The 26001-nt window shown below is 45.4% G+C and overlaps 1 protein-coding gene across 4 annotated transcripts in view; it reads left to right on the top strand.

Moving 5' to 3' along the window:
- Positions 1 to 25954, top strand: part of LOC135534358 (deleted in malignant brain tumors 1 protein-like) — a 38584-nt gene extending 12630 nt beyond the window's left edge. The window contains exons 1-13 of one of the 4 annotated variants that reach the window (XM_064961381.1): positions 3267 to 3387; positions 13898 to 13927; positions 14159 to 14470; positions 14892 to 15197; positions 17121 to 17396; positions 18217 to 18537; positions 19672 to 19701; positions 19922 to 20233; positions 20481 to 20786; positions 20912 to 21187; positions 23961 to 24281; positions 25273 to 25302; positions 25522 to 25954. In XM_064961381.1, the coding sequence (XP_064817453.1) occupies positions 3321 to 3387; positions 13898 to 13927; positions 14159 to 14470; positions 14892 to 15197; positions 17121 to 17396; positions 18217 to 18537; positions 19672 to 19701; positions 19922 to 20233; positions 20481 to 20786; positions 20912 to 21187; positions 23961 to 24281; positions 25273 to 25302; positions 25522 to 25916 (2982 nt within the window). In that variant the 5' untranslated portion in view covers positions 3267 to 3320 and the 3' untranslated portion in view covers positions 25917 to 25954. Of the gene's footprint in view, positions 1 to 3266; positions 3388 to 3487; positions 3572 to 13897; positions 13928 to 14158; positions 14471 to 14891; positions 15198 to 17120; positions 17397 to 18216; positions 18538 to 19671; positions 19702 to 19921; positions 20234 to 20480; positions 20787 to 20911; positions 21860 to 23960; positions 24282 to 25272; positions 25303 to 25521 lie in introns of those variants that run through there. The other 3 variants (XM_064961383.1, XM_064961382.1, XM_064961384.1) reach the window with 3 other exon arrangements.
- The last annotated feature ends 47 nt before the right edge of the window (positions 25955 to 26001 follow it).

A 26001-nucleotide genomic window follows, 5' to 3' on the forward strand; every position in this document is an offset into this window, starting at 1 on the left:
GTACGACCCTGCCTCACACAGGAAGCGGCGCAGGTCCTAATCCAGGCACTTGTCATCTCCCGTCTGGATTACTGCAACTCGCTGTTGGCTGGGCTCCCTGCCTGTGCCATTAAACCCCTACAACTCATCCAGAACGCCGCAGCCCGTCTGGTGTTCAACCTTCCCAAGTTCTCTCACGTCACCCCGCTCCTCCGCTCTCTCCACTGGCTTCCAGTTGAAGCTCGCATCCGCTACAAGACCATGGTGCTTGCCTACGGAGCTGTGAGGGGAACGGCACCGCAGTACCTCCAGGCTCTGATCAGGCCCTACACCCAAATAAGGGCACTGCGTTCATCCACCTCTGGCCTGCTCGCCTCCCTACCACTGAGGAAGTACAGTTCCCGCTCAGCCCAGTCAAAACTGTTCGCTGCTCTGGCCCCCCAATGGTGGAACAAACTCCCTCACGACGCCAGGACAGCGGAGTCAATCACCACCTTCCGGAGACACCTGAAACCCCACCTCTTCAAGGAATACCTAGGATAGGATAAAGTAATCCTTCTCACCCCCCCTTAAAATGATTTAGATGCACTATTGTAAAGTGGCTGTTCCACTGATGTCAGAAGGTGAATTCACCAATTTGTAAGTCGCTCTGGATAAGAGCGTCTGCTAAATGACTTAAATGTAAATGTAAATGTAAAACAAAAACAGACAAAAGCAAATGTATTAAATTATATATAATCTCCTCTGCAGAGAGATGTTCATCTTTCCACATTGTGACTTTTGTGGTGCTGTCTTGTTGAGAAATCTCACACCATTTCTCAGTGCTCAATGTCTCAACACTGTTTCTCAAAGGAACCACAACCATTTGTCCTGCTCGTCTCTCACAGCTTAGTTCAGTCTACTGCTAAATAACAGGATATGGAGAAACAGCGTTTGGCTCTCAGTCCAGAACCATGAGTCAGTCATGAGCGGCAGGGTAGCCTAGTGGTTAGAGCGTTGGACTAGTAACCAGAAGGTTGCGAGTTCAAACCCCTGAGCTGACAAGGTACAAATCTGTCGTTCTGCCCCTGAACAGGCAGTTAACCCACTGTTCCCAAGCCGTATCTATGTATTTAACTAAAGTCTGTAATAATGTTTATCTAGTGTACCTATGTATTTAATTAGTCTGTAATAATATATCTATGTATTTAACTAATGTCTGTAATAATGTTAACTGACTTGCCTGTTTAAATAAAGGTAAAATTACAAATTAAATGTAGACAAAGGAGAAGTGTTCTAGCAGAGGGAGCAAGTCTCATCAGAAAATCATGTGACTTTAGTTAAATACATAGATACACTAGATAAACATTACAGACTTTAATTAAATACATAGATAAACACTATAACACAATGTTTAAATATATAGATACGTTATTACAGACTTTAATTAAATACATAGATACATTATTACAGACATTAGTTAAATACATAGATATATTATTACAGACTAATTAAATACTTATATTCACTAGATAAACATTATTACAGACTAATTAAATACATAGATACATTATTACAGACTAATTAAATACATAGATACATTATTACAGACTAATTAAATACATATATTCACTAGATAAACATTATTACAAACTAATTAAATACATAGGTACACTAGATAAACATTTGACAGGGGAGGATGAAGGAAGAGAGCAACTGGGGGAGATGGGAGAAGGAAGGAAGAGAGCAACTGGGGGAGACAGGGGAGAAGGGAGGAAGAGAGCAACTGGGGGAGATGGGAGAAGGAAGGAAGAGAGCAACTGGGGGAGACAGGAGAAGGGAGGAAGAGAGCAACTGGGGGAGACAGGGAGAAGGGAGGAAGAGAGCAACTGGGGGAGACAGGGGAGAAGGGAGGAAGAGAGCAACTGGGGGAGACAGGGAGAAGGGAGGAAGAGAGCAACTGGGGGAGACAGGGGAGAAGGGAGGAAGAGAGCAACTGGGGGAGACAGGGGAGAAGGGAGGAAGAGAGCAACTGGGGGAGACTGGGGGAGGGGGAGAAGGGAGGAAGAGAGCTGGGGGAGACTGGGGGAGACAGGGGAGAAGGGAGGAAGAGAGCAACTGGGGGGAGGAAGAGACAACTGGGAGAAGGGGAGAGGAAAGAGAGCAACTGGGGGAGACTGGAAGAGAGAGACAGGGGAGACAGGGAGAAGGGAAGGAAGAGAGCAACTGGGGGAGACAGGGGAGAAGGGAGGAAGAGAGCAACTGGGGGGGAGACAGGGGAGAAGGAAGGAAGAGAGCAACTGGGGGAGACAGGGAGAAGGGAGGAAGAGAGCAACTGGGGGAGAGACAACTGGGGAGAAGGGAGAAGAAGAGAGCAACTGGGGGAGACAGGGAGAAGGGAGGAAGAGAGCAACTGGGGGAGACAGGGGAGAAGGGAGAGAGCAACTGGGGGAGACAGGGGAGAAGGAGAAGAGAGCAACTGGGGGAGACAGGGGAGAAGGGAGGAAGAGAGCAACTGGGGGAGACAGGGGAGAAGGGAGGAAGAGAGCAACTGGGGGAGACAGGGGAAGGGAGGAAGAGAGCAACTGGGGGAGACAGGGAGAAGGGAGGAAGAGAGCAACTGGGGGAGACAGGGGAGAAGGGAGGAAGAGAGCAACTGGGGGAGACAGGGGAGAAGGGAGGAAGAGAGCAACTGGGGGAGATGGGAGAAGGAAGGAAGAGAGCAACTGGGGGAGACAGGGGAGAAGGGAGGAAGAGAGCAACTGGGGGAGACAGGGGAGAAGGGAGGAAGAGAGCAACTGGGGGAGACAGGGGAGAAGGGAGGAAGAGAGCAACTGGGGGAGACAGGGGAGAAGGGAGGAAGAGAGCAACTGGGGGAGATGGGAGAAGGGAGGAAGAGAGCAACTGGGGGAGACAGGGAGATGGGAGGAAGAGAGCAACTGGGGGAGACAGGGGAGAAGGGAGGAAGAGAGCAACTGGGGGAGACAGGGGAGAAGGGAGGAAGAGAGCAACTGGGGGAGATGGGAGAAGGGAGGAAGAGAGCAACTGGGGGAGACAGGGGAGGAGGGAGAGAGAGGATGAGGAACATAGTGTGTAAAAGGTGACTAACTTGTCTGTGTAGATGAAGATAGCTGACTTTGACAGCATGAGGGTTCAACCGTCTAGCGTTACCACAGATCACACTATTCTCTGATCCATTCTCCATGTTTCCACATAGCTGAGATCCTGCAGATAATGAAAAACTGTGAAAAACAGGATGTGTCACACCCAAATGGCTCTTGGCTGTACGCCCAGAATTATCACACAAGTCAAGAGGTGAACTCAAGCAGTAGAAAGTTAGAGGTGATATTATAGCACACACTATGTGTAACTTTGCTGCTCTGTCAGCAGTTTCCTGTGGAGTTTTTCTAATGTCAGTGTTTCCTGAAGGTAGGTGGGTTTAACTGATCTTATCTGCTTAAAAGTTTGTCACATCATAGAAGTAAGGAAGTAATGCGATAGAAGTCACTGTCTTCTGTCTTCATGACAGTAGACTTGTTTCGCTCAGTGGAACCCCAGTTAGAGACAGACATTATACCCGCTGTGAAATTGATGATAATGTTCTGGAGCACAGGTAGGATGCTGTTATACTGATATATACTTGTGACAGTTGCATTGTAAGATATATTATAATTTGCAGGGTTAGTAAAATAACATGCAACTGGAAGCAAAGAGTACAAAACTGTCTTAAAGCAGGAAAATTATGTGATCACCTGTAAATTCATTTACTGTAGCATAATTGTCCATCTGGGACAGGCACTAATGGACAGTGTATTCCGAAAATGTTCCCACATTTTGTTACAAGCTTACTTTAAAATTGATTGATGAGAAAAATAAATAATTCAATCTTCACACAGTACCCCATGAAGACAAAGCAAAAACATGTTTTTAGAATTGTTCATATTTATAACACATAAAAAAAACAGAAATACCTCACATAAGTTTTCAGACCCTTTGCTATGAAACTCGAAATTGAGCTTGTGTTCATCCTGTTTCCAGTGATCATCCTTGAGATGTTTCTACAACTTGATTGTTACAAATCCCGCTTCCTGAGTCTGTGGTTGCCTGTGTTTCCGGTGTCCTGGAACGCACCCTGTCTGGTTGCCGGGCGAATTAGCTTGTTGATGTTCACCCGCACTTATCCCATCAGTAATCTGCACACCTGTCCTGATCATCACCTCTCCCCTTCAAAAGCTCTGAAATGACATCCATTCCCTGCCGGATCGTTAGCCATGAACAGTATGTCGTGCCATAGTATCAGCCTCAAGTTAGATAGAATTTGTTCTGTTGTTTTTTACGTATTGCTTGCCTTAAACTTACCTCCGTTTGTTCTGTCTTCAGTTACTCACCCGGATTATTTACCCCATTCCCGCCTGGTCGTCGGAGAATTCCGCTACCCCATTGGATCCACCTATTTACTCCCATCAACTCACCACCGCTGCCCGCTACGCCACCTGGATATATCTACCCATTCATATTCACTTGTAAATAAATACTCACCTTCTTCCTACTCTCCTTGTCCTGGTCTGCTTCTGGGTTCGATTTTGAAAGAACGTGACAGAACGATCCGGCCAGTGATGAACCCAGCGGACCTGGACTGTTTGCCATACAATTACCCAGCAGGAGAAGATGTTGGGACAACACAACACGGCGCTACACGAGATAGCGGGTTCAATCCAGAACTTATCGGATAGATTAACGAGTATCCAGGATCAGCTCAGGTTGCCGGCGGATCATCCCCCACCTGTTTCACCCATATCACCTGACGATTCGGGAGCGGGTTCCTTCCGTGAGCCCAAGGTTCCGACACCGGAGAAGAACGAGGGAGATCTGGGAGGATGCCGTTCATTTCTTTTACAGTGTGGGTTAGTTTTTGATCTGCAGCCCTACTCTTACGCAACAGATAAGGCTAGGATAGCTTTTGTTATTGAGCTGCTGCGTGGTAGAGCTCTGGAATGTGCTTCAGCGGTTTGGGAACGACGGGACATAACGTCATACCAGGGTTTCACGGCAGAGATGAGAAAGCTTTTTGACCATCCAGTCCGAGGTAACGACGCAGCTAAACGTTTGTTCTCTCTTCGCCAAGGAGCTCGCAGTGTGGCAGACTTTGTGATAGAATTCAGGACATTGGCTGTGGAGAGTGGTTGGAATGAGGAATCACTACAAGCGGTTTTTTACCAGGGGTTGTCGGAGCAACTCAAGGACGAGCTGATCTCCTATCCAGAGCCTAGTGACCTAGATAGTTTGGTCACCTTAGCTATTCGGGTAGATAATAGAGTCCGAGAGAGAAGGAGGGAGAAGCAGTGGGGTCCATCTAATCAATCTGAGACTCGGTTACCATTCGGGTCAGGAAGTGGACCAGAACGGGTTGATCATTTTCCCTCACACGGGATTAGTGGAGGAGTCCTGTCGCCAGATCCTGAACCTATGCAAGTGGGGCGGCATGGGTTAACTAAGGACGAGCGCCAACGTAGACGTGAGACCAACAGCTGCCTCTACTGTGGTAGCTCGTAACATTACATCTCCGTTTGTCCTCAGCGCCCGTTAAACTGCTCGGCTCGTTAAGTTTGGGAGGTTTGTTAGCGAGCCAGTTTCAACCTCTCAAGAGCCCTGTCAGACCTCGTTTTCCTGCTACCCTCATAAATAAGAATCAGAGTTTAGCGATTAACGCTTTCATCGATTCAGGTGCCGATGACAGCTTCATTGATGCCGACTTAGTGGAACAGCTTGGGCTTTCCAAGGAGCAATTACCGGAAGCCATTGAAGCAACCACTCTGAACGGCAGTAGTCTGGCTCGGATCACTATGAGGACTGAACCGGTTAAGATGTTGTTGTCGGGAATCATTCAGAGGTTATTTCTTTTTTCATTTTGCCTTCCCCCCATGTTCCTCTGGTTCTTGGATACCCCTGGCTAAGAGAACACAATCCTTCGTTCGATTGGGTGACTGGTAAGGTAACTAGTTGGAGCATTGAGTGCCATGCTAACTGCCTCAGGACTGCCTGTTCTCATGCTGTCCCCAGTCGGGTCAGTGAGTCTGCTCCTCCTGATTTGTCCCTGGTTCCTGAAACATATCACGAGTTGGGTGAGGTGTTCAGTAAGCAGAAAGCTCAGTCACTTCCTCCCCACCGACCTTATGATTGTACAATTAAGCTGTTCCCTGGAGCTGCCTTTCCCAAGGGACGGTTATACAGTATTTCTCGACCAGAGCGGGAAGCCCTGGAGACCTACATAAAGGAGTCTCTTGCTGCAGGTCTCATTCGTCCCTCGTCATCACCCCTGGGAGCTGGATTTTTTTGTGAGTTAGAAGGATGGCTCTCTTCGACCGTGTATTGATTATCGGGGGTTGAATGATATTACGGTCAAGAACAAGTACCCCTTGCCCTTGATGAGCTCCGCTTTCGATTCTTTACAGGGTGCTACTGTGTTTACTAAGCTTGATCTACACAATGCGTATCATCTGGTTCGGATCAAAGAGGGGGACGAGTGGTTGACTGGATTCAATACACCTATGGGACATTTTGAGTACCAGGTGATGCCGTTTGGACTTTCCAACGCTCCAGCAGTGTTCCAAAGTTTGGTGAATGACGTGCTGAGGGATATGTTTGGTCTGTTTGTGTTCGTTTACCTGGATGACATCCTGATTTTCTCCAAGGAGCTTTCCAGCCACATCCAGCATGTTAAGCAGGTCCTGCAGCGGTTATTGGAGAACCGTCTGTTTGTGAAGGCAGAGAAGTGTGATTTTCACGCCCACACTACATCCTTCCTCGGGTACATCATCTCCAGGGGTGAGATCAAGATGGACCAAGAGAAGGTTCGGGCGGTTCGGGATTGGGCCCGGCCCGGTACGAGATTGCAGCTCCAGAGATTCCTGGGATTTGCGAACTTCTATCTGAGGTTTATCCGTGATTACAGCCGGGTGGCCGCCCCTTTAACTGCTCTGACGTCTTGCACCAGAATTTTCTGTTGGACTCCTGAGGCAGACCGAGCATTTCTGAACTTGAAGAGCCGATTCACCAACGCGCCGATTCTCTCTCAACCTGACACTTCCCGTCAGTTTGTTGTTGAGGTGGACGCGTCTGATGTGGGGGTGGGCGCCATCCTGTCCCAGCGTAGCTCCACTGACGGTAAACTCCATCCCTGCGCCTTCTACTCTTGTCGTCTTTCACCAGCTGAGAGAAACTACGATGTGGGTAACCGGGAGCTTCTCGCTGTGAAGCTTGCCTTGGAGGAGTGGCGTCACTGGTTGGAGGAAGCGGAGCAACCGTTTGTGGTCTGGACTGACCACAAGAATCTGGCTTACGTGCAATCGGCTAAACGTCTCAACTCCCGTCAGGCCAGGCGGGCTTTGTTTTTTGGACGCTTCAATTTTTCCCTGACGTTCCGACCTGGGTCGAAGAACGGCAAAGCGGACGCCTTGTCCCGGATGTTCTCCAAGACGGTTGAGAGTGGGGCCAAGACTGAGACGATTCTTCCCCAGAACCTTGTCGTGGGAGCCATTACATGGAGGATTGAGGAGGATGTGATGGCGGCCCTTCGGACGCAGCCCAGCCCAGGTAACGGTCCACCTGGTCGGTTGTTCGTGCCTGAGTCGGTCCGTTCTGCTGTTCTTCAGTGGTCCCACGCCAGCAAGATAGCTTGTCACCCTGGCGTTGCTCGGGCTATGGCGCTACTGCGCAGACGATTTTGGTGGCCTGCCATGGGAGAAGATACCTGGAGGTTTGTTGCCGCATGTCCTGTTTGTGCTCAGAACAAAAGTACCAATCGGCCCAGCTCTGGGTTTCTTCACCCCCTACCTATTCCTCGGTGACCTTGGTCGCATCTGGCCCTGGATTTTGTCACGGGATTGCCCCCTTCTGTTGGGAACACGGTCATTCTGACCATTGTGGACAGATTCAGCAAGTTTGCTCATTTTGTCCCACTCTCCAAGCTTCCATCTGCCACGGAGACGTCCGAGATCCTGGTTAGGGAGGTTTTCAGGGTCCACGGATTGCCCAGTGACATTGTTTCTGACCATGGTCCTCAGTTTACCTCTGCTGTCTGGAGATCCTTCTGTTTGGCCATTGGAGCTACAGTTTGAAATTGTACAATGTCAAATTGGTGATGTTCCAAGATAGGTGTTTTTTGTTGAAAAGTTACAGATCCAGTTGCAGTGTGTTCATACGAATCTTTTTAAAGTGTGCTTCGGAGCTCTGCGAGATTTCTGTGATTTTCTGTGATTTTCTGAAATAACACACACTCATTCAATCCTCTGTAAATAAGTCAGTTCTTAACATAAAGACTTACAACTCAATATTGTATAAGTGCCTACCCCAAGGAGGATATGCGTTCACTTTCAGCTTCCTGTGTAAACCGTAAGTGCCTTAAAATGGTGTCACAGGGGCTGTTTCGAAGGGTTAAAAAGGTCAGATCTTTTCAAAATTTCATATTTGTGATTAAGCAACCCCCATGAACTGTAAATAAGTCATGTATCCCATAAAATATCCAATAAAAAAATCACACACACACAGCTAGGACAGAGGGACACATTGAGGTGTGTAGAGACAGACAGTGCCTGCAATAGTTACCTTTGTTCAAACTAAAAAAGAACCGTCAGACCTAGAGTTCTGAAACTTTAGAAACCTGTTCTAGACATCAGGTCAATAGTGCGTGGTGAGTTACTTGGCTCTAGAAGGTTCTCGGACCGAGAAACAGCATGGTACATTTGCAATGACTTCAATTCATTTGGACCATTACAAAAATGCTGACATTTAGAAAAGTCCCAGACTCACAAGACTAGGTGCATTGAAATCGGATCGGCCCTTAGAGATGCTCGGGCACCAAATGACCTATTGAGCCGAAACTAGGGATTCGGGGTCGCCTCAGCTAGGCCTACACATAATGTCCGAACTGGACCCGCAGCTAGAATGTAACTATGTGTTTAATGTTTTTATTATGGTTTGAATAGAATGCGTTGTGAATTTTGGACCAGCTCTGAAGTATGTGAGTTGGAAAAAAGTGGATGTGGTGTCAGTTTGTATCAGTTTGGTGTCAGAATGATATCTAATTGACTGATGGACGGTGACTTGCTGGTGACTTTTGTCCATTTGCAATATGTTTAAACAGTGAGGAACCATCACCAAAGTGACATTCTGAAATCAACCACAAAGAGCGATGGAGAGGAACAAGAATCACTGCCCGACCATCCTGTGTTCATCGGGCCAGTCAATTTTGCATTTCTGCAGGAGTTTTGAGCATGACAAATTTGTGATGGTAAATGCACATTGAAACATACTGCAAATGCACAGACTGGTGATTGGAACGGGTTACCAGGAGCACATTTTTCAAATGGTTTTTAATGCCATTATGGGGTAGCAAGGGGTCCACGGTTGGGTAGGGAGCACCCCCCTACCCGTGCCCATCCAATAGAAGGCATCCCTTGTCATTTTGGACGTTTTTCAAAAAAATATTTTGTCAGTATAAATGCCTTTTGGACATGGTTCACTGACTTTTGGGTTTGTAAACCAACTTCCATTGATCGTACATGGCAAATGGACATAACATCCTGATTTGGCACTTTCAAATCGTTCATATTGAATTTGGATTTTTTTTATAGCATTTGGCCCCCCCAAAAAAGTGACTTTTGACTTTGACCTTTGACTTCCTATGAAATCATATTGCAAATGGACAAAACATATGCCTTATGCACAAGTAAAAAAATGATGATAATAAAATCTGACTAAAGTATGTTGATAGAGTACTTATACATGTGTAATTGACACAAAAATCAAAAGAATTTCGAAAAACGGTCCAGGAAGCACTTTTTTAACCTCTTGAAACTCCCCATACCGGATCCGGGATTGTGACTAAGCCTCAGGCTCATTAGCATAACGCAACGTTAACGATTTCTGAAAATCGCAAATAAAATTAAAATAATGCGTTTGCTCTCAAGCTTAGCCTTTTCTTAACAACACTGTCATCTCAGATTTTCAAAATATGCTTTTGAACCATAGAAATTGACTAATTTGTGTAAGAGTATGCAAAGCTAGCATAGCATTTTGTGTAGCATGTAGCACGCAACATTTTCACAAAAGCCAGATAACCAAATAAATAAAATCATTTACCTTTGAAGAGCTTCTGATGTTTTCAATGAGGAGACTCCCAGCCACATACCAAATGCGCAGTGTTTCCTGAAAGCGTCTGTGTGTAGGAGAAATTGTTCCGTTTTCTACATTGCGCCTGGCTACCGAAACGAACCGAAAATGCAGTCACCTACAACGTGAAACTTTTTCCGGATTAACTACATAATATCGACCGAAACATGGCAAACGTTGTTTGGAATCAATCCTCAAGGTGTTTTTTCACATATCTCTTCATTGACATGCAGTTCGTGGAAGCTTGCTTCTCTCTCTGTGCCCCATGGAAAAATACTGGCAGGTGACTTTTGCGCACCAATTTCGGCGCAGGACACCGGGCGGACACGTGGTAAATGTGGTCTCTTATGGTCAATCTTCCAACGATCTGCCTACAAATACGTCACAATGCTGCAGACACCTTGGGGAAACGACAGAAAGGGCAGACTCATTCCTCTTGCGTTCACAGCCATATAAGGAGATCATGAAAGACAGAGCCTCAAAAATCCTTGTCATTTCCTGGATGCCAAGTCATCTTGGTTTTGCCTGAAGCTCACGTTAAAGGGCACGCACAGAGAAGATATTTGTATTTCTGGACACGTCAGAGTGTTTTCTTTCGAACAGTAGCAATTATATGCATAGTCGAGCATCTTTTTGTGACAAAATATCTTGTTTAAAACGGGAACGTTTTTCTTCCAAAAATGAAATAGCGCCACCATAAGTGTAAGAGGTTAAGGGGGTGAGAGGTTTTTTCAAATTTTTTGCCATTTCTGACTTTTGACTTCCTATGAAATAAATATTTGACAAAAGTATGTTCATACAGTTCTTATACATGTGTAATTGACACAAATTAAAAGAATTTCGAAAAACGGTCCAGAAAACACTTATTTAAGGGGGTGATGAGTTTTTCAATTTTTTGACTTTTGACTTCCTATGAAATCATATTGCCAATGGACAAAACATCTGCCTTATGCACAAGTAAAAAATAAATAATAATAATGATACTAAAATTGGACAAAAGTATATTCATACAGTTCTTACACGTGTAATTGACAAAAAAATAGAAAGAATTTCAAAAACGGTCCAGAAAGCACTTTACATTTTTTTTTTTTTTTTTTTTTTAAACGTCCTATTGAGAACATTCAAAACAAAAGTGAAAAGATATTAGACAACGATAGGACAAAGTGACAGTAACAGGCGAGCGTAACAAAAAAATTATAATTATATATACAAACGTACAATAAGAAAAAAATAACAATGAGACAATGGATCACCTGCCGTAGGCTACATATTATACATTACGTGTGAAACATTATGTGAGGATTATATAGAGATTCACTCAATGAGATGTGGCGGGAGATTCTCCATATAGTCAATAAAAGGTTGCCAAATTCTGTAAAATGTCTTTAACTTATTCCTCAAGCAGTAAGTGATTTTCTCCAAAGGGATACAACTATTAACTTCCGATAGCCACATTGCAACTGGCAGGGAGGAATCCAATTTCTATTTCAAGGCAATACATTTCTTGGCAGTCGCTAGCAATATTTCTGTTAGCTTTATAGTATGGCTTTGACTAAGATTGGTGTTAGTAAAGTTGCCCAGTAGACAGACCTCCCGGTCTAAAGGGAATGCAACCCCGTGAATTGAGGTTATGGTATCGCATACCCCCTGCCAGAAGCCGCAGAAGGCACTTTCTTAAGGGGGTGATAAGTTTTCTAGACTTGTGTTACACTTGCAATATGAAAAACCACGGAGGAGAGCACTCGCCATCTGTTGGATTTTTGCAGTGTTACACCTGGCATTTGCCATATGGCATTTGCAATCAACTTTGAATGAAACGACGTCCAATTGAGTGGTATTGGACACCGTGTATATGGTTCGTACGGTGCCAATAAGTTCCCATTCATTTTTGTCTATTTGAGGGGGGAGTTCCCTTACATACTATAATTAAATATATAGATACATTATTACAGACATTAATTAAATACATAGATACATTATTACATACATTAGTTAAATACATAGAGACAGTAGATAAACATGACAGCAATTTTGCCACCATAGACAATCTCAGCCTGCCGGCTCCACCAGGACCCTCTCAGCCAGCTGGCTCCACTAGGGCCCTCTCAGCCAGCTAGCTCCATTAGGGCCCTCTCAGCCAGCTAACTTCATTAGGGCCCTCTCAGCCGGCTAGCTCCACTAGGGCCGTCTAAGCCAGCTAGCTCCACTAGGGCCCTCTCAGCCAGCCGGCTCCACTAGGACCCTCTCAGCCAGTCGGCTCCACTAGGACCCTCTCAGCCAGTCGGCTCCACTAGGACTTTCTCAACCAGCTGGCTCCACTAGGGCCCTCTCAGCCAGCTAGCTCCACTAGGGCCCTCTCAGCCAGCCGGCTCCACTAGGGCCCTCTCAGCCAGTCGGCTCCACTAGGGCTTTCTCAACCAGCCGGCTCCACTAGGGCCCTCTCAGCCAGCCGGCTCCACTAGGGGCCTATCAGCCATTGTGCTCCACTATGGCCCTCTCGGCCAGGCTGCTCTACTTGGGCCCTCTCAGCCAGCTAGCTTCACTATGGCCCTATCAGCCAGCCTGCTCTACTTGGGCCCTCTCAGCCAGCTAGCTTCACTAGGGCCCTATCAGCCAGCCTGCTCTACTTGGGCCCTCTCAGCCAGCTAGCTTCACTATGGCCATCTCAGCCAGGCTGCTCTACTTGGGCCCTCTCAGCCAGCTAGCTTTACTATGGCTCTATCAGCCAGCCTGCTCTACTTGGGCCCTCTCAGCCAGCTAGCTTCACTACGGCCCTATCAGCCAGGCTGCTCTACTTGGGCCCTCTCAGCCAGCTAGCTTCACTAGGGCCCTATCAGCCAGGCTGCTCTACTTGGGCCCTCTCAGCCAGCTAGCTTCACTAGGGCCCTATCAGCCAGGCTGCTCTACTTGGGCACTCTCAGCCAATTTTTCTCCACGAGGGCTTTCTCAGCCAGTCGGCTCAACTAGGGCCCTCATACCCAGCCGGATCCACTGGGGCCCTCTCAGTCTTCCGGCTCCACCAGGGCACTCTCAGCCTGCCAGCCAGCCATCGAGCCAGCCTTCTGCAGAATATACACTAAATCACCAAAAGTATGTGGACACCTGCTGTTCTCAATACAAAGTCATGGGCATTTGCATGGATTTAGTCCCCCCCCCCCGTTGCTGCTATTACAGCCTCCACTGTTCTGGGAAGTCTTTCCACTAGATGTTGGAACATTGCTGCTATCACAGCCTCCAGTCTTCTGGGAAGTCTTTCCATCATTGCAGCCTCCAGTCTTCTGGGAAGTCTTTCCACTAGATGTTGGAACATTGCTGCTATCACAGCCTCCAGTCTTCTGGGAAGGCTTTCCACTAGATGTTGGAACATTGCTGCTATCACAGCCTCCAGTCTTCTGGGAAGGCTTTCCACTAGATGTTGGAACATTGCTGCAGTGACTTGCTTCCATTCAGCCACAAGAGCATTAGTGAGGTCGGGTGATTAGACTTGACTCGAAGTCGGCGTTCCAATTCATCCCAAAGGTTTTTGATGGAGTTGAGGTCAGGGCTTTGTGAAGTTTTACCACACAATGTGAAGGGGTATCCACATACTTTTGTATATATAGTGTATGTAAACATGGGTGTTGTTGCACCATACCAACGATAAGCCTGTCTTCCCCATCACATCATGAAAGGTCATATTGATGTTCATTTAACCTCTGTCTCTCTCTGCCTCTGACTCCTCCCTTTCTCCTTTGTTTCTCTCTTGTCTCTTTCTCATCCTTCTCTTCAGATCTTCAGGCTCAAAGAATCAGTCCACCAGGTAGGTAGAGTATAAATCTACAGTGATTATAGCAGTTCAATAATAGTCAACTTTATTATCCCACATGGAGAAATTCATGTGTCCATACAAACCATTCGAAAACCCAATAAGAAGTAGTGTTTTATGGAACTACTAATACTTGTAAACCACAAAGCATTACTGCTGTTAGAATAACAGAATCACTGTCATCATCTGTCCTCACCACTGTGTTTTCCTCTCTGCTGTTTACAGCTGAACTCTCAGTCAGACTGGTGGATGGGACCACTTCCTGTTCTGGGAAAGTGGAAGTCTTCTTCAGAGGAGTGTGGTTGGGTCTATGTCCTAGTTGGTGGAGCATAATGAAAGAGACTAAGGTTTTGTGTAGAGAGCTGAACTGTGGGAATCCTGTAGCTGAATCTATTGGACCTCTGGTTGAGGATGGAAGAAGAAGAGGATTGTTTCTTTATAGTTGTAGGGGAAATGAGTCATTGTTTAGACAGTGTGACATCACAGGAGAACCTGGTTACTGCTTTGGTGAATATTATCATCATGTCACCTGTTCAGGTAAGAGACTGGTCATTTTGAGAGATTTATTTGTACATTATTACTATGTATCATGTTTTATGTGTTTTTAATTCATTTAAATAGAGGGAGAGATGTCAGATGTATTTAAACATTATATTTGTGTTTGTCATATTGGTTTATGGGAGATGTTCATGGGCAGATCATTGCAGTTTAGATGGTACTGAAATGAAACTGCCTGATGGATGTCCAGCTCTTTATTTTCTATAAAGTGAAGTGAACTTATTCCTGTCTCCTGCCTGCATTATTCCCAACCCGATCCTGAGTGACTAAGAACCCATTTCTACCTCTTACAGTATCAAACATAGCAAACTACAATCTTTTATCCAACATATTTGTGTTTAGTACTTGACAGTGTCATCAACAAAACTTATTGAATGTTCAACTAACTATTTTTCTCCAGAGTCTGTGCGGCTTGTGGATGGAGCTGGTCTCTGCTCTGGGAGAGTGGAGGTGAAGTCCAATCAGTCCTGGGCCTCAGTGTGTGAAGCTGACTTTGACCGGCAGGATGCAGAGGTAGTCTGTGGGGAGCTTGGCTGTGGGGCTCCTGCAGCTCTACAGGGGGGGCTCTATGGAGAAGGTGAGGGTCAGACCTGGGATAAAGAGTTCCAGTGTAAAGGCAAAGAGTCCCTTCTCCTGGACTGTGACACCTCAGACAGAAAACACAACACCTGCCTACCTGGTAATGCTGTTGGACTCACCTGCTCAGGTAAGAAACAGTTTGTCACTCAGTCAACATTGTTTCTCACCTGGAGTGAAGAACATGAGAGACAATACACAGTGGGCAGAACAAGTATTTGATACAATTCCGATTTTCCATGTAGAGGTCTGTAATTTTTATCATAGGTCCACTTCAACTGTGAGAGGCGGAATCTAAAACAAAAATCCAGAAAATCACATTGTATGATTTTTAAGTAATTAATTTGTATTTTATTGCATGACATAAGTATTTGAGACATCAGAAAAGAAGAACTTAATATTTGGTACAGAAACCTTTGTTTGCAATTACAGAGATCATACGTTTCCTGTAGTTCTTGACCAGGTTTGCACACACTGCAGCAGGGATTTTGGCCCACTCCTCCATACAGACCTTCTCCAGATCCTTCAGGTTTCGGGGCTGTTGCTGGGCAATACGGACTTTCAGCTCCCTCCAAAGATGTTCTACTGGGTTCAGGTCTGGAGACTGGCTAGGCCACTCCAGGACCTTGAGATGCTTCTTACAGAGCCACTCCTTAGTTGCCCTGGCTGTGTATTTCGGGTCGTTTTCATGCTGGAAGACCCAGCCATGACCCATCTTCAATGCTTTTACTGAGGGAAGGAGGTTGTTGCCAAGATCTCGCGATACATGGCCCCACCCATCCTCCCCTCAATACGGTGCAGTCGTCCTGTTCATTTTGCAGAAAAGCATCCCCAAAGAATTATGTTTCCACCTCCATGCTTCGCGGTTGGGATGGTGTTCTTGGGGTTGTAATCATCCTTCTTCTTCCTCCAAACACGGCGAGTGGAGTTTAGACCAAAAAGCTCTATTTTTGTCTCATCAGACCACATGACCTTCTCCCATTCCTCCTCTGGATCATCCAGATGGTCATTGGCAAACTTCAGACGGGCCTGGACATGCGCTGGCTTGAGCAGGGGGACCTTGCATGCGCTGCAGGATTTTATTCCATGACGGCGTAGTGTGTTACTAATGGTTTTCTTTGAGGCTGTGGTCCCAGCTCTCTTCAGGTCATTGACCAGGTCCTGCCGTGTAGTTCTGGGCTGATCCCTCACCTTCCTCATGATCATTGATGCCCCATAAGGTGAGATCTTGCATTGAGCCCCAGACCGAGGGTGATTGACCGTCATCTGGAACTTCTTCCATTTTCTAATAATTGCGCCAAAAGTTGTTGCCTTCTCACCAAGCTGCTTGCCTATTGTCCTGAAGCCCATCCCGGCCTTGTGCATTTCTACAATTTCATCCCTGATGTCCTTACACAGCTCTCTGGTCTTGGCCATTGTAGAGAGGTTGGAGTCTGTTTGATTGAGTGTGTGGACGGGTGTTTTTTATACAGGTAACAAGTTCAAACAGGTGCAGTTAATACAGGTAATGAGTGTAGAAGATGAGGGCTTATTAAACAGAAACTAACAGGTCTGTGAGAGCTGGAATTCTTACTGGTTGGTAGGTGATCAAATACTTATGTCATGCAATACAATGCAAATGATTGACTTAAAAATCATACAATGTGATTTTCTGGATTTTTGTTTTAGATTCTGCCTCTCACAGTTGTTTTTATTCAAATTAAATTGTTTGACCTTTATTCAACTAGACAAGTCAGTTAAAAACAAATTCTTATTTTCAATGACGGCTGAGGAACTGTGGGTTAACTGCCTGTTCAGGGGCAGAATATCGGATGTGTACATTGTCAGCTTGGGGATTTGAACTTGCAACCTTTTGGTTGCTAGTCCAACACTCTAACCACTAGGCTACCCTTCCCCCCCAGTTGAAGTGGACCTATGATAAAAATAACAGACATGCTTTGTAAGTAGGAAAACCTGCAAAATTGGCACTGTATCAAATACTTGTTCTCCACACTGTAGGTGTGTTTTAGTGAGTAAATAGTAAGATTACTGTCTCTCGATTTTCTTTTCTCAGAGCCTCATGATGTGAGGCTGGTGGGAGGAGGCAGTCGCTGTGCTGGTGGAGTGGAGAGGTACAACCAGGGAGAGTGGAGGACTGTGGGAACTCTCTCTGACAAGAAGGCTATAGCTGCAGTAGTGTGTAGACAGTTGGGTTGTGGCTCCACTCTTTCAGTACTAACTGGAAACACCACTAGAAGGTTTGGAGTTTCCTGTTCTGGGTCTGAGTCTTCACTGAGGGAGTGTTTGACAAGTTATGATCTCCATCCTGGACTCACAGTGATCTGCTCAGGTAATAACAAGATGCACTATATTGCCAACAGTAAGAGGACTTTAGTGGATTTGCCTTTTTCAGCCACACCTGTTGCTGACAGGTGTATAAAATCAAGCACACAGCCATGCAATCTCCATAGACAAACATTGACAGTAGAATGGACTTACTGAAGATCTCAGTTACTTTCAACGTGGCAAGCCTTGGAGCAACAACGGCTCAGCTGTGAAGTGGTAGACAACACAAGCTCAAAGAACGGATCACCGAGTGTTGATATGTGTAGAGTTTAAGAATAATCCTCTGTTGTAAAAAGTCACTGCTGAGTTCCACATACTTTAGTCCATGTATTATATCTCCTTCCTGGACTCACAGTGACCTGCTCCGGGAATATCAAGATATTATAATTATATTCAACTGATTTCCTTCATTCATACAACTTCCTCTGCACCTCTCATGATGACTGTTTAACTTGTAAGTCTACTTTGCAAAATAGATCACTCAGTCAAGTAGGAATCAAATACAACTTAAATATCCCAGAATGCTTTTGTATGTGAGTGTTACCTCAGTGAACGTCTCTACTCACTACCACTGTCACATGTCATGTTATTGTCACATCTAAATGAGGAAAGTATTTGAGGAGCTACGTTTTCTTTTTCTCTCCTCTTGTTCCAGATGTCCTGCTTAAGCCTGATATCAACATATGTTGTCTCAGTGACTGAAGGCCCACTACTCATGTTGCCCTGTGAGGGAGGGTAGCTGGCACTGTTACATGCTGATGTTATTGTCATATCTATAGGAAACTAGTTGAAGAGGTTTTTCTTGTTCTCTTATATTGTTACAGATCTCCTGGTCCAGCCTGATATCTTCCTGACTGACCCAATGGGAGGGCTCTCCAGGGGCCACCAGGGGCCTGAGATGTTCAGGGGCTACAACTTCACCATCACCTGCTCCACTCAGCCACAGTACCCAGGAGGCTCCTTCCTCCTCACGTTCACCGGCTCCAACATACAGCAGATCCAGCCAGCTGTCAATCACTCTGCTGCCTTCCTCTTCCCTGCTGCAGATGACTCCCACCAAGGGAACTACAGCTGTGTTTATGACAATTATGTTTTCTCTCATCACTTCTCCTCTGAGAGTGAGCTCCTCTCCCTCACCATCACAGGTAACTGGGCGTGAAGAGGCGAGGGGGAGGAGAGGAAATGAGAGAGGGAGAGGGAGAGGGTTGAGGAGAGGAGAGGAGAGGAGAGGAGAGGAGAGGAGAGGAGAGGAGAGGAGAGGAGGAAGGAGGAGAAGGGGAGAGGAGTTACTGTTTGTCTCCTATCGTTCCACTCAGAGGACTCTACTTTCTGTTATCAAGTGGGTGTTTCCACCATATTTAGTGTACCAGTCATTTCTGTGAAGGGAACAAGTGTACACTTTAGGAGAAAGGAGAGATAATTGGGACAATGATTCCTTCTGGTCTCCAGTCCTGCGTCTGTGACACCAGATTACCACCTAGTGGCCATAAGAGGAACTGTCCTGTCAGTGTGTTTTTACTGCTGGCTCAAAACAACACATGACCTGCAAACAGGATATGATTCATGTGTGAGTACTAAAAGCAAATGAATATAGTATATTATAGTATATTTATTATATATGTGGGTCGGTTAAGTAAACACTCTTAATGTTTGCTGTTTTATCACTCAGAAGAACATTGGGCACTATGTAACCAAACACATGTGAAACCTCATGATGTGAGTGATAAGAAGTGTTTAAAAAGGTGAGTTCTGAACCCTGTAGACGACTGCACTACTTCTGAAGAAGACCAGAGTCATTTCAGAATGAAGACTGCTATAGTTCTGACGGTTTTGCTGTTCTGTCTGTCTGGGGCCTAGACTCAGGGAGAGACTGGAGGTGTGACTAGTAGGTCTGTCCATCAGTCTTCTGGGAAGGCTTTCCACTAGATGTTGGAGCATTGCTAAAGTGACTTGCTTCCATTCAGCCGCAAGAGCATTAGTGAGGTCGGGTGATTAGACCTTAGGTGTTCAATGGAGTTGAGGTCAGGGCTTTGTAAAGTTCTACCACACAATTTCAAGGGGTGTCCACATACTTTTGTATATATGGTGTATGTACACATGGGTGTTGTTGCACCATACCAACGATAAGCCTGTCTTCCCCATCACATCATGAAAGGTCATATTGATGTTCATTTAACCTCTGTCTCTCTCTGCCTCTGACTCCTCCCTTTCTCCTTTGTTTCTCTCTTTCTCTCTCTGTCTCTTTCTCTCTCTGTCTCTTTCTCTATCCTTCTCTTCAGATCTTCAGGCTCAAAGAATCAGTCCACCAGGTAGGTAGAGTATAAATCTACAGTGATTATAGCAGTTCAATATTAGTCAACTTTATTATCCCACATGTGTCCATACAAACCATTCTAAACCCAATATAACAAGTAGTGTTTTATGGAACTACTAATACTTGTCAACCACAAAGCATTACTGCTGTTAGAATAACAGAATCACTGTCATCATCTGTCCTCACCACTGTGTTTTCCTCTCTGCTGTTTACAGCTGAACAATCAGTCAGACTGGTGAATGGGACCACTTCCTGTTCTGGGAAAGTGGAAGTCTTCTTCAGAGGAGTGTGGTTGGGTCTATGTCCTAGTTGGTGGAGCATAATGAAAGAGACTAAGGTTTTGTGTAGAGAGCTGAACTGTGGGAATCCTGTAGCTGAATCTATTGGACCTCTGGTTGAGGATGGAAGAAGAAGAGGATTGTTTCTTTATAGTTGTAGGGGAAATGAGTCATTGTTTAGACAGTGTGACATCACAGGAGAACCTGGTTACTGCTTTGGTGAATATTATCATCATGTGACCTGTTCAGGTAAGAGACTGGTCATATTGAGAGATGTATTTGTACATTATACAATATTGCTTAATTGAAGTGAACTTATTCCTGTCTCCTGCCTGCATTATTCCCAACCCGATCCTGAGTTACTAAGAACCCATTTCTACCTCTTACAGTATCAAACATAGCAAACTACAATCTTTTATCTAACATATTTGTGTTTAGTCCTCGACAGTGTCATCAACAAAACTGATTGAATGTTCAACCAACTATTTTTCTCCAGAGTCTGTGCGGCTTGTGGATGGAGCTGGTCTCTGCTCTGGGAGAGTGGAGGTGAAGTCCAATCAGTCCTGGGCCTCAGTGTGTGAAGCTGACTTTGACCGGCAGGATGCAGAGGTAGTCTGTAGGGATGTTGGCTGTGGGGCTCCTGCAGCTCTACAGGGGGGGCTCTTTGGAGAAGGTGAGGGTCAGACCTGGGATAAAGAGTTTCAGTGTAAAGGCAATGAGTCCCTTCTCCTGGACTGTGACACCTCAGACAGAAAAAACAACACCTGCCTACCTGGTAATGCTGTTGTACTCACCTGCTCAGGTAAGAAACAGTTTGTCACTCAGTCATCATTATTTCTCACCTGGAGTGAAGAATATGAGAGACAATATAGGTGTGTTTTAGTGAGAAAATAGTAGGATTACTGTCTCTCTCTTTTCTTTTCTCAGAGCCTGATGATGTGAGGCTGGTTGGACGGGGCAGTCGCTGTGCTGGTGGAGTGGAGAGGTACGACCAGGGAGAGTGGAGGACTGTGGGAACTCTCTCTGACGTGAAGGCTCTAGCTGCTGTTGTGTGTAGACAGCTGGGTTGTGGCTCCACTGTTTCAGTACCACCTGGAAACACCACTAGAGGGTTTGGAGTTTCCTGTTCTGGGTCTGAGTCTTCACTGAGGGAATGTTCCAGAAGTTATGATCTCCATCCTGGACTCACAGTGATCTGCTCAGGTAATAACAAGATGCACTATATTGCCAACAGTAAGTGGACTTCAGTGGATTCGGCTTTTTCAGTCACACCTGTTGCTGACAGGAGTCTAAAATCAAGCACACTGCCATGCAATCTCCATAGACAAACATTGACATTAGAAGAGTCCTACTGAAGATCTCAGTGAATTTCAACGTGGAACATCTCGGAGCAACAACGGCTCAGCCGTGAAGTGGTAGACAACACAAGCAGAACGGACCACCGAGGTTCTGAACAACGTAGAGCGTAAAAATAATCCTCTGTTGTAAAACTCACTGCTGAGTTCCACATACTTTAGTCCATGTATTATATCTCCTTCCTGGACTCACAGTGATCTGCTCAGGAAATATCAACATATTATAATTATATTCAACTGATTTCCTTCATTCATACAACTTCCTCTGCACCTCTCATGATGACTGTTTAGCTTGTCAGTCTGCTTTGCAAAATAGATCACTCAGTCAAGTAGGAATCAAATATAACTTTAATATCCCAGAATGCTTTTGTGTTTGAGTGTTATCTCAGTGAACGTCTCTACTCACTACCACTGTCACATGTCATGTTATTGTCATCTAAATGAGGAAAGTAGTTGAGGAGCTACATTTTCTTTTTCTCTCCTCTTGTTCCAGATGTCCTGCTTAAGCCTGATATCAACATACAGTATATCACAATAGTGAGTACACCGCTTGGATTTTGTACATTTTTGAGTATATCTTTTTATGTGACAACACTGAAGAAATGACACTTTGCTACAATGTAAAGTAGTGAGTGTACAGCTTGTATAACAGTGTACATTTGCTGTCCCCGCAAAATAACTCAACACACAGCCATTAATGTCTAAACCGCTGGCAACAAAAGAGAAAATGTCCAAATTGGGCCCAAAGTGTCAATATTCTGTGGCCACCATCATTTTCCAGCAGTGCCTTAACCCTCTTGCCTTAACCCTCTTGCCTTAACCCTCTTGCCTTAACCCTCTTGCCTTAACCCTCTTGCCTTAACCCTCTTGCTTTAACCCTCTTGCTTTAACCCTCTTGCCTTAACCCTCTTGCCTTAACCCTCTTGCTTTAACCCTCTTGCCTTAACCCTCTTGCTTTAACCCTCTTGCCTTAACCCTCTTGCCTTAACCCTCTTGCCTTAACCCTCTTGCCTTAACCCTCTTGCCTTAACCCTCTTGCCTTAACCCTCTTGCCTTAACCCTCTTGCCTTAACCCTCTTGCCTTAACCCTCTTGCCTTAACCCTCTTGCCTTAACCCTCTTGCCTTAACCCTCTTGCCTTAACCCTCTTGCCTTAACCCTCAGAGCTTCACAGGATGCCACTGGAGTCCTCTTCCACTCCTCCATGACGACATCACGGAGCTGGTGGATGTTAGAGACCTTGCACTCCTCCATCTTCTGTTTGATGATGCCCCACAGATGCTCAATATGGTTTAGGTCTGGAGACATGCTTGGCCAGTCCATCACCTTTACCCTCAGCTGCAAGGCAGTGGTCGTCTTGGACGTGTGTTTGGGGTCGTAATCATGTTGGAATACTGCTATGCGGCCTAGTCTCCGAAGGGAGGGGATCATGCTCTGCTTCAGTATGTCACAGTACATGTTGGCATTCATGGTTCCCTCAATGAACTGTAGCTCCCCAGTGCCGGCAGCACTCATGCAGCCCCAGACCATGACACTCCCACCACCATGCTTGACTGTAGGCAAGACACACTTGTCTTTGTACTCCTCACATGGTTGCCGCCACACAAGATTGACACCATCTGAACCAAATAAGTTTATCTTGGAACCACAGGACATGGTTCCAGTAATCCATGTCCTTAGGCTGCTTGTCTTCAGCAAACTGTTTGTGGGCTTTCTTGTGTAGCATCTTTTGAAGAGGCTTCCTTCTGGGACGACAGCCATACAGACCAATTTGATGCAGTGTACGGCGTATGGTCTGAGCACTGACAGGCTGACCCCCCCACCCCTTAAACCTCTGCTGCAATGCTGGCAGCACTCATACGTCTCTTTCCCAAAGACAACCTCTGGATGACGCTGAGCACGTGCACTCAACTTCTTTGGTCGACCATGGCGAGGCCTGTTCTGAGTGGAACCTGTCCAGTTAAACCGCTGTATGGTCTTGGCCACCGTGCTGCAGCTCAGTTTCAGGGTCTTGGCAATCTTCTTATAGCCCAGGCCATCTTTATGTAGAGCAACAATTCTTTTTTTCAGATCCTCAGGGAGATCTTTGCCATGAGGTGCCATGTTGAACTTCCAGTGACCAGACAGTATGAGGGAGTGTGAGAGCGATGACACCAAATTTAACACACCTGCTCCCCATTCACACCTGAGACCTTGTAACACTAACGAGTCACATGACACCGGGGAGGGAAATGGCTAATTGGGCCCAATTTGGACATTTTCACTTAGGGGTGGACTCACTTTTGTTGCCAGCGGTTTAGACATTAATGGCTGTGTGTTGAGTTATTTTGCGGGGACAGCAAATGTACACTGTTATACAAGCTGTACACTCACTACTTTACATTGTAGCAAAGTGTCATTTCTTCAGTGTTGTCACATGAAAAGATAGACTCAAATATTTACAAAAATGTGAGGGGTATACTCACTTTTGTGATATACTGTATTTTGTCTCAGTGACTGTAGGCCCACTATGCATGTTGCCCTGAAAGGGAGGGTGACTAGCATTGTTACATGCTGATGTTGTTGTCATATCTATAGGAAACTAGTTGAAGAGGTTTTTCTTGTTCTGTTTTATTGTTACAGATCTCCTGGTCCAGCCTGATATCTTCCTGACTGACTCAATGGGAGGGGTCTCCAGGGGCCACCAGGGGCCTGAGACGTTATGGGGCCACAGCTTCACCATCACCTGCTCCACTCAGCCACAGTACCCAGGAGGCTCCTTCCTCCTCACGTTCACCGGCTCCAACAGAACCCAGACCCAGCCAGCTGTCAATCACTCTGCTGCCTTCCTCTTCCCTGCTGCAGATGACTCCCACCAAGGGAACTACAGCTGTGTTTATGACAATTATGTTTTCTCTCATCACTTCTCCTCTGAGAGTGAGCTCCTCTCCCTCAACATCACAGGTAACTGGGTGTTAAGAGGAGACGGGGAGGAGAGGAGATGAGAGAGGGAGAGGGTTGAGGAGATGAGAGGAGAGGGGGAGAAGGGGAGAGGAGGTACTGTTTGTCTCACACCGTTCCACTCAGAGGACTCTACTTTCTGTTATCAAGTGGGCGTTTCCACCATATTTAGTTTGCCAGTCATTTCAGTGAAGGGACCAAGTGTACACTTTAGGAGAAAGAAGAGATAATTGGGACAATGCTTCTTTCTTGTCTACAGTACTGCATCTGTGACACCAGTTTACCACCTAGTGGCCGTAAGAGGAACTGTCCTGTCAGTGTGTTTTTACTGCTGGCTCAAAACAACACATGACCTGCATACATGATATGATTCATGTGTGAGTACTAAAAGCATATGAATATAGTATATTATAGTATATTTATTATATATGTGGGTCTGATAAGTAAACACTCTAAATGTTTGCTGTTTTATCACTCAGAAGAACATGGGGCACTATGTAACTAAGCACATGTGAAACCTCAAGTGTTTAAAAAGGTGAGTTCTGAACCATGTAGACTACTGCACTACTTCTGAAGAAGACCAGAGTCATTTCAGAATGAAGACTGCTATAGTTCTGACGGTTTTGCTGTTCTGTCTGTCTGGGGCCTAGACTCAGGGAGAGACTGGAGGTGTGACTAGTAGGTCTGTCCATCAGTCTTCTGGGAAGGCTTTCCACTAGATGTTGGAGCATTGCTACAGTGACTTGCTTCCATTCAGCCACAAGAGCATTAGTGAGGTCAGGTGATTAGACCTTAGGTGTTCAATGGAGTTGAGGTCAGGGCTTTGTAAGGTTCTTCCACACAATTTGAAGGGGTGTCCACATACCTTTGTATATATAGTGTATGTACACATGGGTGTTGTTGCCCCATACCAACAATAAGCCTGTCTACCCCATCACATCATGAAAGGTCATGTTGATGTTCATTTAACCTCTGTCTCTCTCTTTCTCCTCAGATCTCCAGGCTCAAAGCGTCAGTCCACTAGGTAGGTAGAGTATAAATCTACAGTGATTATAGCAGTTCAATATAAGTAAACTTTATTATCCCACATGTGTCCATACAAACCATTCTAAAACCCAATAACAAGTAGGGTTTTATGGAACTACTAATACTGGTCAACCACAAAGCATTACTGCTGTTAGAATAACAGAATCACTGTCATCATCTGTCCTCACCACTGTGTTTTCCTCTCTGCTGTTTACAGCTGAACTCTCAGTCAGACTGGTGAATGGGACCACTTCCTGTTCTGGGACAGTGGAAGTCTTCTACAGAGGAGAGTGGTTGGGTCTATGTCCTAGTTGGTGGAGCATAATGAAAGAGGCCAAGGTTGTGTGTAGAGAGCTGAACTGTGGGAATCATGTAGCTGAATATATTGGACCTCTGGTTGAGGATGGAAGAAGAAGAGGATTGTTTATTTATAGTTGTAGGGGAAATGAGACATTGTTTAGACAGTGTGAGATCATAGAAGAACCTGGTGTCTGTGATGGTGGATATTATCGTCATGTGATCTGTTCAGGTAAGAGACTGGTCATATTGAGAGATTTATTTGTTCATTATATAATATTACCATGTATCATGTTTTATGTGTTTTTTAGTTAATTTAATTAGAGGGAGAGATGTTAGATGTATTTAAACATTATTTTGTGTTTGTCATATTGGTTTATGGGAGATGTTCATGGGCAGA

This window comes from Oncorhynchus masou, unplaced genomic scaffold, assembly GCF_036934945.1.
Source record: "Oncorhynchus masou masou isolate Uvic2021 unplaced genomic scaffold, UVic_Omas_1.1 unplaced_scaffold_3284, whole genome shotgun sequence".
NCBI lineage: Eukaryota > Metazoa > Chordata > Actinopteri > Salmoniformes > Salmonidae > Oncorhynchus > Oncorhynchus masou.